Genomic DNA, 13,193 nt, shown 5'->3' with positions numbered 1-13,193 from the left:
TCAATAAACATCTGGCAGAATCTATGTTAATTTTTTAAAAATATTTTCTGAGTAGAAAGACAGTCTGCTAGGATTTTTACTGTATTGAGCTATAGAATTACCCAGAAGATTAATGCTGTTGTACATGCTGATCTTTTAGGAGTGAATGGATCACTCAACCAAAATATCTGTTGGCTAAGTAGCAAGTATTATTTGCTATTGTGAGTGCAAATCATCAGATAAAAGGATGAGAGTTAATCTACTTCAGCTTTTGCAAATTTCTGGTTCTTATAAGAAGCAAAGGAATCAAGTGTCAAATCCAACCCATAGCAGACCTAATTTTTCCACTATAATCTATTGCTGTTTCGTTAACTAAAATGGAGATGAGTCTTAGGCGTTTATCACACCAGCCTGCTGTCACACTGCAGTAGTGTTAATGTAAGGAAATGGAAATATACCAGTTTGGGCATACTCATGATCATACTTCTCTTCCATAGTGTGAAGGTACTACTTTGACAATCTGTGGTTCTGTCTTCTGCATGACATCCATAACCCCATTTTCCTGCCCTATTCCCTACCCAGTGTGCCTTTTTGTTTCTGTTATTTACATTTTGACTGCAATTAGCAATGGAATGAAATTTAAAAAAAGAAAAGAAATAGAAAAGGAATTGCTTGGTAATAGTGAATGGGAGAGGGGGAGAATCATATCTACTGACACCATGTGAATGCCAGTATCAGAACTGCAGCAGAAGAGACTTGTCATATCAGAGGCAGAGATAGAAAAACAGTGATGTTGGGAGCTAAAAGGTGTGCTCCACCAGTGCTAAAATGCAAGGCAGCAAGAGAAGAGATATGATGTCATGTGCTAAGTAGCTTCCAAATGCACTATTATCCTGTGGAAATTCCAATTTGCTAGCCTTGTGTGATGAAATCCTGACACCAGTGATTAGTGTTATCAAACTTTTTAAGGACCTTCAGGTAAATGCAAGGATCGTGGCAGGAAATAATAAAAACCAGAAGTTATTTGGTTACATTCAAGAAACACTTCAACTTTTTTCACATTTTATCTGGTTGCTTATACTGCTATATTTTTCAGATAGGCAGGGGTATTTGGAAAGGAGTTAAAATATGGTTCTCAATAAAAGTAATCTACAATGTAATAGATTCATAGGTGGGTTCATAACCTGAAAGCTGTATTCTGGTTAGGATAAGCTGCAGTATGAATCCCATGACAAGCTAGGAGTCAGGGCTTGAGTGCTTTTTGAGACAAATTCATTTTGTGATTTCAGTCATTCTCTAACCTCACTATTCAACCTGGAAAGCAAGGGGAAGTGATTCAGTATCTTGTTAAATCTCTTTTTATGACTGAGTTGAGAAACAACTGTGACATTTAAAAATATGTATTTTTAATGTGATCCAGAAAAGAACTACAGTCCTCACTGCCATTCCTCATTTACCCAGACTGCTGTCTACCAGTAATTTTCCAACTGTACACTCAGTTTTTCACTGACCCTAGCCATTTGCCACTGCTGCTCTGGCAGCACATTGGAGGGAAACGTATCCCACCAAATAAGATATCTTTGATAAATAGGAAGAAGAAATATTCCCAGGGGCTGCAGTGGTTGTGAGATTGTATTTGTATGCTGATAGAAATAAGTGGAGATTGGCATTGAAGAAACTAACTTTGATTATAGGAAATTGCTTGGGTTATTGTGAGCCATTCTGACTTCAAGCTCCTAAAAAGTATGCATGCTTCTCCTTCAAAAGGGACTTTTGCCCTCCTGTTAGCATTACACTAAGCAATGGGGAATTTTAAAAGTACATGAATATTGACAAACTGTTTGATAAAGGAAAAAAAGTTCCACTTATGTTTTTATATTGGATAAAATTATAAAAATTGCCCATATAGTGTGTTGCTGAACCTAAAACAGTGCTCCTTTTTCTAGATAATTCCTCTTTATATATCAAATCTAATCACTTCCCGTTTTCTGTTCCCATGCCTGCATTTTCTTTGTTGCTACACCTTTCAAGAGCGACATGCAAAACAGACAGCAGTCTTTTAACAGGTTTTCTCCTAAATACCACCTTAGTGTGCTGACAGATGAATGGTGAGAGAGCTGACATCCTAGCTATTAAATGGCTGAGCAAAATAGCATGGGAAACCCACAGTTCTCTTCTCTCATGATTTTGTTTGGTTATAGTTTACATTCCAGGCTGGCACAATGTATGCTTAAGCCTTTCCTTCAAGTGGGTCTTATATCATTGGGTTCAGCCATTTCCATGTTTATCCAGCCCATTTGCCTGTGTAGTGGCTTCTCCAAGCAAGTGGAGAGTTCAGATTGTTGATAATTGTTATCTACACCTTCACTACAGTTGGGATGGTTTTCTTCTAGGAACTGATCCTCAACTGGGAAGAGAACAACTGAAATAATATAAAAGAGGACCAAGTATTGCACATATACATATTTAAAATGGTATAATTTGAGGATGTAACAAATTGCACATAAATCTGAAGTTAATAGATTTTTGTCTTAATAATACTTGTTATTCTGGCTATATTTCAAGTTTCAAAACTAATTTTCCTTCAAATAAGTATGTAATCACATTCAGGAAAAATGTTTAAATGTGTGAACCTGTCATGGCCAGCCAAGAGCAGGTCTCGGAGGATGAGGATGGGGCTCCTCCAGAGCAAGAGGTAATTGAGGCTACACCAGGTGCTCATCCTGCTCCAGTGCAAGAAGTAATTGAGGCTACACCAGGTGCTAATCCTGCTCTGCCAGAATCCAGCCCTGATCTCCCAGCCCCAGAGGAGGAGGCTCAGCCAGGTCCTAGTGCTGATGGGATTCCTCTGGTGGCACAGCAGCCTAGTGGTGACTCTGGGGAGGAACCAGGCCTGGAGGTTCCCTCCTTTAAAGCAGCTCCGAAACCAAGAATTGGGTTGCAACCTCCAGTCCTGGATGGGGTCACACTCTCCTCCAGCGACTGTGTTCGCAGTCTGGGGGTGCTCCTTGACTCATTGCTCCTGATGACAAATCAGGTAAATGCGACGGTCAGGAGTGCCTGTTATCAGCTTCGGCTGATACGCCAGCTGCGCCCTTTTCTGGAAGTAAGGGATCTCGAGACTGTTGTGCACGCGCTGGTAACCTCACGCCTTGACTTCTGTAATGCACTCTACATGGGGCTACCCCTGTGCTTGACTCGGAAATTACAGCTGGTTCAAAACATGGCAGCCAGGCTTGTCTCAGGAACATCTAGGAGGGACCACATTACTCCAGTTTTGAGGTCCCTCCACTGGCTGCCTATCAGCTTCTGGGCCCAGTACAAGGTGTTGGTTATCACCTTTAAAGCCCTAAATGGCTTGGGTCCAAGCTATCTCAGGGACCGCCTCCTCCCGTACAATCCTCCCCGCGCTCTCCGCTCCTCTGGGAGGAACTTACTGCAGCCACTAAAATCTAGGCTTGCAGCGACCTCCCAGAGGGCATTCTCTGCTGTCGCCCCCAAACTCTGGAACGACCTGCCGGATGAGATCCGTCAGATAACATCATTAGACAGCTTTAAAAAAGCGGTCAAGATGGATCTCTTCCGGCAGGCATTTCCAGATTAACCATCCTGGCCCAGGTTCCCTGATTCCCTCATTCCTCCCGTGGCCCCATCTTAGTGATGGTTGAGGATCAACAGAGGGACATCAGGGTTTTTAGTTTTTAATTGTTGTTTTTATGCTTTGATATTGTATTTTAATATGTTATACTGTTTAATATTGTCTTAAGGGGGGGAGGGATAAAGTGTTTTTAATTGTTATATTTTATATTTTACTGTTGTTAACCGCCCGGATTGGTTTGCCATAGGGCGGTATACAAATAAATATTATTATTATTATTATTATTATTATTATTAAATAATGCAGGGCTGAGAGTGCTGGCAGATGCAGGTCCAGGAGGATTGCTGAGAGACAATTGGCAAACAAGCCTCAGCTGACACCGAGGAGAGAATCTCCTACTTAAGAAGCAGGGAGACACCAATTCAATGCCAGAGTTTATTGCATGATCCTTTGGTGTGATTGCTGCCTGCACTGGCTCCCTGTATCTTGACTCCTTGTTGCCTTGACTCTTGACCTTGGAACGGACTGGACTCTTGCTACTTCTGGCTGCCCTGACCCTGGACTGAACTGATTACTCATGCTGCCATTTTTCATTATTGGTTCCACACTTCTTTCACTTGCTGCATTAGTTTATCTGTTATGAGCTACATGTTGCCCATAATTTAATAAATGTTTTGTTAGTTCTAGGATCGCGTGTAATATTTTCATTTCTTTCAATAATCAATTGCCGTGGTGGCTATGTATGGTGAGAAAGTTGTACTACTGTACATCAGGGAGGCACTGTTTGTGGAAAAGATATAAACCATGATGTTGCAATACTGCTTCCTAGCTACTGGTAGTCCCCCCCCCCCCCCGGGAATAAGCACTTTGCCTGCAATTCAAGGAAGGAATTTTACTTGGTTCTGACAACAAGTAAATCAATTTTAAGGTTATCTGCTTTGTTTTGTATAGCATTTCATTATGTCTGCAGCCTGGTATGCAATTAGGGAGTTTCCAACCTTTCTATTATTGCCTCAGCTTATCACAGCAGCAATTAAAATGGTTTTGTTGCATTCATTTTCAGTGACCTATTGAAGTCAAATAATCCTCAAACAAAGAAAAAAAATTATGGTTACTGAACCCAGTTTGTGTTGAACAGCTTTGATAATTTCCCATCTGGGAAACAGTAAGAGATCATGTCCATTTCTTAACACACTTGTATTTCCAGGAGAGGTTTACTGCATTATTTATTAATTAATTAGCATATCCTGGAAGTTTGATTATTTTATTTTAATCCCATATGCTCTGTTACATTCCATGAGACTGCAAAAGTTGGCATCATTAAGCTGGTTCCATCTTTTGTCTTGCGTGTATTCTGTATCACATAGCTAGTGATAGAGTAAGGTCTAGTTCTGAAATTCCAGGGTGGGACTGATGCTTGATTCTCAGTGGTTGTTTTTGCTTTGACCCATGTAATTTAAACTTTCTATAATTGGTAGTACAGATGTGGGGAGGAAATCAAAAGCTACCTATTACCCCCTCTACTGGAATCACTATACAATATATTGAGGCTGCACTCCTTATTTATTTTTAATTTATTTAAATTGATAGTCATTCATCCACAGAAGTTCCCAGCTTAGCAAACTATTCAACTGGCAAATCAATTCTGAACAAACAAACAAAATTAATAACTCAGAATGTTTTTAAGCTTCGATTTTTAAAATACCTGTGCATATATTCCTGTCTCCCATGCTATTTAACATTTATATGAAGCCGCTGGGTGAGATCATCTGGAGACATGGGTCGGGGTGTTATCAGTACACTGATAGCACCTAAATATATTTCTCTATGTCTCGGACTGATGCAGTAACTAAGGATGGCATCTCTCCTCTAAATGCCTGTCTTGAGGCAGTAATGGACTGGATGAGGGAAAACAAACTCAAATTGAATCCAGGTAATGCGGAGGTATTTGCTATAGGGATCCCCAATCCGGGAATGGAGATATGCCAGCCAGTTCTGGATGTGGTCACACTTCCCCCAAAGGACTCTGTCCGCAGCTTAGGGGTGCTCCTTGACTTGTCGGTTCAACTGACAGCACAGGTGGATGTGACGGTCAGGAGTACCTGTTATCAGCTTCAGCTGATATGCCGGCTGCATTCCTTCCTGGAGCTGGGAGACCTTGAAACAGTAGTACATGCGCTGGTAACCTCTTGGCTTGACTTCTGCAATGCTCTCTACATGGGGCTACCCTAATACCAAGTTCGGAAACTTCAATTGGTACAAAATATGGCAGCCAGGTTGGTCGCGGGCACATCCAGAACTGCCCACATTACACCCATTTTATAATCTCTCCACTGGCTGCCTATTAATTTCCGGGCAAGGTACAAGGTGTTGGTTATAACCTTTAAAGCCTACATGCCCTGGGTCCAGACTCTTTGCAGGAGCACCTTTAACTGGGGGAAATGTAAGGTACTGCACTTAGGGTGGAAAAATAAAATACACAGATATAGGATGGGGGACACATGTGAAAGGGATCTAGGAGCTCAAGTCGACCACAAACTGAACATGAGTCAACAGTGTAATGCGGCACCTAAAAAGTACAATGCAATTTTAGGTTGCATCAACAAAACTATAGTGTCCAGATCAAGGAAAGTAATAGTGCCACTATATTCTGCTTTGGTCAGGCCCCACCTGGAATATTGTGTCCAGTTCTGGGCACCACAATTCAAAAAGGACATTGAGAAACTGAAGCGTGTCCAAATGAGGGTGACTAAAATGGTGAAGGGTCTGAACACCATGCCCTATGAGGAACGACTTAGGAAGCTGGAGATGTTTAGCCTGGAGAAGAGAAGGTTAAGAGGTGATAACGATAGCCCTGTTTAAATTCTTGAAGGGATGTCATATTGAGGAGGGAGCAAGCTTGTTTTCTGCTACTCCAGAGAACAGGACCTGGAACAATGGATGCAAGCTCCAGGAAAAGAGATTCCACCTTAACATTAGGAGGAACTTCCTGACAGTAAAGGCTGTTCGACAGTGGAACAAACTCCCTCGGAGTGGAGTCTTGTTCCTTGGAGGTTTTTAAGCAGAGGCTGAATGGCCATCTGTCGGGGATGCTTTGATTGTGATTTCTTGCATGGCAGAATGGAGTTGGACTGGATGGCCCTTGTGGTCACTTCCAGCTTTATGATTTTATTGTTCTATGATTCTAGGACTGGAAAATGGGATTGTTTCAGTGAGTTTTGCACATACTTAGTTGTAAGCTATCATGGAATAGGAAAGCAAATAAACTATTTTTAAAAGATGCAATTTCTAAACAGGTTCTTTTTACCATGATTTTGAAATCTAGGTACTTTTATGATCCATTACTTCTGTATCAGGGACAAGCTCTTTTCATTCTATTATAAGCAAAATATGCACTAAAATTGCAGCTGGGAATGACCCATTCTGGTTTTGTACTCATTTTTCCACTCTTTGACCTCAGTTGCTGTCTGTGTAGCAGTCCTTTCTGCTTCATGAAGTCTGTGCTCTAAGGCAGCTGTTGAAAACAAAAGGTCACCTGCAGTTTCAGGAAGCCCCAGGGATATTGTTGTAAAAATGACTTAATATACAAACATTTATTAAGAGAACAGACTTTAGAGATGAGGTCATAAATTAATGGATGTGGAATGGAAAGTAGAAAGGTAGATAATGTGTGCTGGAGAGTATAGATGTCATGGAGCTTTATTGTTTAAATTGCATTTAAACAATGTCATATTTTTCCTAGCCAGATATTTGTTGCTGTTTTAGTGAAGGTTATGTTTAATTTGGACAAGATTTCATTTTCTTAGGTGGTGAAGGTGTGGTGAAGACACTTGTGTAGAAATGATTAGGACAAGAGCCATTGGATTGGGAGTTTGCTACACGGGTTGCCTTACTGTTTGGGTGGATGGGCATCAGCCATTTAACACTCAACACACACACACACACACCGCCAGTAGGGTGGCACAAAAATTGCTAATACTTTATCTTGCATGACAGGATACCAAACTAGATGTAGGTGGACCTACCTGTGGTTGACTCTGCCCTCTGGTGATTCTATCTTTACCAAATTCAGTGGGTGTTAGGCAAGGAGTAAATGGTATAGGTTGAGTATATCTTATCCAGAATTCTAAAATCCAAAATATTCCAAAATCGTCCACATGTGTGGCTGAGATAGTGACACCTTTACCTTCTGATAGTTCAGTATACAAATTTTGGCCCAAAGCAGGCGGACCAAATAAAGCCTTCTGGGCACTTTGAGGGCGTGGTGTCCAAATGATGCATGCCCTCAAGCTTCCTCGGAGGCCATTCTTTGGGTGGGACTGCAGAATCCAGTGAGAGGCGATGATATTTCCTTCCCATTGACATCCCCTTCTCTCCATAAATCACTCTGTTGGAGCTGGGAAACTATCCAGAGCCAGTTTTTTGGGTAGCACTGAGAGCTGGAGGGGAAAGAAAGAAGTTCCATTATGCTGGATTAAAGTTCATGCTGTAGTTTTCTTGCTTACTCTTTCTTAGACAACAGTGATAGCTTTATAGTAGAACTATGGCTAGTTGGTACTTCAAGCTGTTTTAAATGGTTTAATAAAATCACACCACTCAATTAAAATATATTTTAAACTGAGAAAATAGGCTAAAGTGAAAAGCCTTCTAAAGTCAAGCACTAGTCATAGTCAGTGATGACTATTTGCCTTTTTCAATATTGAAACTGGTTTTTTTTTAAATATCCAACTGATGTTTCTTTCTTCCTGTATTATTTTTTGGCAGTTCCCAGCACAGCTGCAATTTTACATTCTCACTTTGAAGTGAGTTTATTTTTCATGCCAAAATACATCAGAATAAAAGGGTATCATTTGCTTCTCTTCTGTTTTAGAGTTATAATGAATTAGTGGACTGCAGTTTTTGTCCTATAGCATTGTAACTCTGAGCAAGAGAGATTGACCAGCTCACCAAAAAGACACTCTGGTTTTTAAACCTCCTTTGAAGAGCTCCAGCACAGACCAAAAAATTACAACGACCAGTCCCCAAAATAATTGAATGAATGGATGTTCGGGCAAAGAACTGGCAAAACTGGCTTTACCGACAGAACTCAACACTTCTTTAGTGGAGTCTCCTTCCTTGGAGGTCTTTAAGCAGAGGCTGGATGGCCATCTGTGGGGGATGCTTTGATTTGGATTTCCTGCATGGCAGGGGGTTGGACTGGATGGCCCGTGCGGTCTCTTCCAACTCTATGAGTCTATGATTATTCAAAACAATCTGGAAGAAAACAAGTTGTGTTTGGCATAAACTTTTGTGGTTACCAACCTACTTCAACAGAAACATAGAATGTACATTAAAGATAAATGTAATTGGACTGCAAATCTAGAAAAATGCAAATATTTAAGTACTCATTGGTTACAATGGTGGCACACTCCGGCATGCACCATTTTGTCCCTCCCTGATTGCCATCCATGAAAGAGTGAGACCTTGGACCCCAAGTCCACAAGTCCACAGGGAGGGATGAGTGTACAGCAAATGAAAGAGTCCTATGTGTAAATAGTTTTCAATGTCTTACATTCTTCAATGCTAAAAATTTGGGGGTGAAAGAAAATTTCACGAGGGGAGCAGGATTCCCTCATTTTGTCCCCAATGATGGAGAGTGGTGGAAATAAAAAGAAAGTTCATTCACCATCTGCTTGCAAAGAGACAAAAATCAAAGCCTGCAATTTTCTGTCCTAGCCTTGTGTTTCTTAGCATGTAGCAATAGCAATAGCAAGTACATTTCTATACTGCTTATCAGTGCACCTAAGCATTCCCTAAGTGGTTTACAAAGTGTTGAATAAGGGCCAAAACAGATGGCCTGATAAATATGGTTTCTAGCTGGCTTGACCGCGTGGTATTTAGACATGCCACACCCCCGAGTCACCTGGAAGCCACACTGGTGATTACACGCTGGCTGGCTTCCAGGTGACTGAGGCATGGTGTTTAGACGTCACTTGCTCCGGAGTCAGTGAAAAGCCAGCTCCAGGAGCAAAGAGGCAGCTCTTTTCCACCCCAAATAGGAACTGATTTTCTCCGCTCCTATTTGGGGCAGAAGCTGGCCTGATTGGGGCCATGGTGTGTGGTTGCTGTGGTTCCCACCCAGCTTTCTCCAGGGTGGTTTAAAGCCATCCCTTCAGGGCTATCTGCTTCAGCCATTAGTCATTGCTCATGAGGAGAATATTAGTTATAAAACAGTGCAGCCCAGTTACAAATGCTTATAAATCCACTATGTTCATCTTTTTGTGGTGTCTTTGTGATCAGTATTCTGTGGTTTTTTAATTATCCAAATACAGATTTTTCACAGATATTTTGACTGCTAGTTTATCTTTCATGATCATCTTGTGTGGACACTTTGATTTTCTTGCTTGCATTTTAGAATGCGTTCTCTGTATTACAAAGGGGCCCTGATGATTCCTCTATTTTTTTCCAGAGTTCCTTGAATTTAGTATTGTTGCCATTGGTAAAATGCCACCGTGTGTTGTATAAACCCTCAGGCCACGGATCATCTCAGGGTGTTACTAACACAGCTCCAGCTGTTCTCACTCTTACATTAATCTGTTCCTTCTTTGGCAGCATTTCTTTATAAATGTTATTGAAATAACACTAAATCATGATAGACAAAGTACAGCCTTCCAACACCTAATATTCCTCACTATAAGCTATACTGCCTACAGCTGGTGGGAGTTATGGTCGAACAGCTCACCTCTGTTCTAAGGGCTAAGTCCAGTTGTAGTCTTAATTAGAATAGGTCAACTGAACCAATGGAAACTTTATGTCATTAATTTACTCAGGTTGGAACTAACAATTGGATTTAGCCCTGATTAGTAGAGAGCCAGTATGGTGTAGTGATTTGAGGGATGGACTATAACTCTGGAGACCAGGATTTGAATCCCATCTGAGCCCTGTAAACCCACTGGGTTTATAATGCAACACAGATCATAGAATCTCAGGGTAGCATACAATAACATAAATTAATCGATAATTTAAATAGACTAAGATCTTATTAAACAATTTGACACATTAAAACAAGGTAATTAAAATAGTTCTTTAAAATCAATTAAAATCTCTAGGCTACAAAACCATTGAGTTAAAGTAATGTTTTCCTCCTTCATTTATATTTTCTTGTTCCTATGGCCTAAATCATATGTTGCATAACTGATTTGCTTGCAAATTATATTTTCTATGTTATGTTTCAACAAAGCACATGAAAATAATCAGTACTGCACCAGGTGGGCACCTCAAAAGAACAGAGGCCTTATTCTTTTCAAACTGGAAACTATGACATTTTTATTACATTGCATTTTTGGAATTTTAAGAATGCTTTTAAAAAGTGTGTAACATAGACATTTCCATCCCAGACTTCTGCGTATACAGTACTATCTATTTGAAATGCAGTTGTTTAAATAATACCTGTTTTAAAAAAAGTTTAATATAGGAATATGTCATTGATTTTATTGAGTAATTAATGGTGATCATTAAGTTGTCACTATGAGTGAAATCTGAATACATTTGCAGTTTGAAAACATACAATGTACAGTCTGGGGAGCAAAGGAAAGCATTCAGACTTTGAGTTTATTCCTTTGGTATTGGTGAACAGATAAGTATTGTTATCTTCCATAATAGAAGGACTGTTCAGAGTGAAGCTATTGAAAGGATTACAGTAATATAAAGTGAAATTGATCCAGGGAGGATTCATCTTGCACAATTAAAGATAGTTCCATTTACTGAGCAATAAAAGAACAGACATGTATAAGACATCATTTTCATTTATTTTGTAGGATTACCTTGACTGTATCACTAACCAATCCAAGCTTTCTTTGGGGACAGAGGAACGATCAGCATTGTTTGGAAACATAAAAGATATCTACCATTTCAATAGGTAAGTAAATGTTTGACTTAACTGAAAGCGTATACGGTGACTACTAATGAAAGTGATTGTTAGGTTCCCCCAGTCCACCAGCAGGTTAAAGATTGAAATAAAAAAAGGAAAGAAAAGAGAGTGTATAATTCAGTCCAGAATATAGCAAATACAGCTGTGGTATTAACATAAAACAAGAAGCAAGAAGCATAAAGTGTTTATGAGGTTCTACCATGACTCCTATTGACAAACTCATTTGGAAATCTTACTTTATTTAAAAATATTTCTAGGTGGGTGTAGAACAAGTGCTTCTTATATATCAACTTATATATCAACTTAGACAACAGGAAAACAAATAGCAAGGTTCTTCTGACTCCATAGGTGTTCACCTTCTTCCCTTTTTCTCTTACTATCTTCTTCTATGGGGGAAAATGATTGGGGACTGTTAGAGCAATTGCCAAGTTTGGAAAGTAACTTACTTTTTCCTGTCTGCTGAATATAGGGGTGGGCCACCTGGTGCCCTCCACATGTTTTTCACAAGCCCCAGACAGCATGGCCGGTAGTGAGGGTCTGGGGTATTATCTAGCCATAGCAACCTGTAGAATATGATAGGAATGGGAAGCTTCTGAAAATTCTGCACACTGTCTTCTCTCTGCAGCTGGGAGGTATGAATCTTTCAGAGTGGTCTTCACTGTACCTGTTTCTTTTTCTCCCTCTTGGTGGTGTTGGTGTTTACCAAAGCTACAAGGACCCCTGCATTTATTCTTGTTATCAGTGCTTGCAGATGAACATGCAGGGGATCAGGACTAGAGATGTAAAATTTCTGGAAATTTTTGAAGCCATGGAAAAGAAAAGTTTTTTTTCCCATTTTCCCCCCAGAAAAAAATTGACATTTTCAGGAAAATTGGGTGGGAAATGCAACATTAGCACTTTTTACACATTAAAAGTCTCTCTGTTACGTTAGGAACACAAAATATGACTATGTACAATTTGATTTGGTATAAAATTATCACAATTGATATATTAAAATACTGTGTATTCAAACAATTATTACAAATGGAATTTACTTTTATTTATTAATTTTTAATTTTTATTTGTAACAAATTGAGTAACAATCTCCTGAACTCTATGGAACCTCTTTGGTTTTGCTAGTTTAAGTAGTGCTAGCCAACAAAAATAAACAACAATAAAAAAAAACCAAAAGGAAGCATCAACATTATTAACAAAGAAAAATTATTTATATTTCCTCTGCACAGTATTGACCAGCCATAAAGCACACACTCCCATAAAAGGAATTGGGGGAGGAGGAGAGAAGTGTGTGGAAGGGAAGAGGGACTAAGATTCAATGAACAGGCATGACATTTAATCAGACTCATTTTCTGAGCTGAGGGCTATATCCGCACTGCAGAAATACTCCAGTTTGACACCACTTTAACTGTCATGACTCAATGCTAGAGAATTATGGTAATTGTAGTTTGTTGTGGAACCAGCGCTCTCTGATGGAGAACGCTAGATGTCTCATAAAACTACAGTTCCCAGAATTTCATAGCATTGAGCCATGGTAGTTAAAGTGGTGTCAGACTGGATTATTTCTGCAGTGTGGATGCAGTCCTGTTTATCAGTATCAGTTTCAGTCTCTGCTTCTACTTCATTAGGTTTGTCATCATCCAGTTATCATGGACATCTAAAAACCAAAGGTTTACCCAAATTGAAAAAGCTTCTCTAACCTCTCTCATGTCA

At 39.8% G+C, this 13,193-nt stretch overlaps 1 protein-coding gene across 3 annotated transcripts in view; it reads left to right on the top strand.

Annotated features, from left to right (window-relative positions):
- PLEKHG1 (pleckstrin homology and RhoGEF domain containing G1) overlaps positions 1-13,193 on the top strand; it is a 166,930-nt gene that overhangs the window by 105,594 nt on the left and 48,143 nt on the right. For all 3 annotated transcript variants that reach the window (XM_089530196.1, XM_089530197.1, XM_089530198.1), the window contains exon 4: positions 11,374-11,474. In XM_089530196.1, coding sequence (XP_089386322.1) covers positions 11,374-11,474 — 101 coding nt within the window. The remainder of the gene's footprint in view (positions 1-11,373; positions 11,475-13,193) is intronic.

The sequence above is a fragment of the Sceloporus occidentalis genome, unplaced genomic scaffold (genome assembly GCF_023333645.1).
Source record: "Sceloporus occidentalis isolate IW3139 unplaced genomic scaffold, rSceOcc1.0.p SCAF_6, whole genome shotgun sequence".
Taxonomy (NCBI): Eukaryota; Metazoa; Chordata; class Lepidosauria; order Squamata; family Phrynosomatidae; genus Sceloporus; species Sceloporus occidentalis.
Note: the sequence above shows the minus strand (reverse complement) of the source record. Positions and strands in the feature narration are given on the sequence as shown.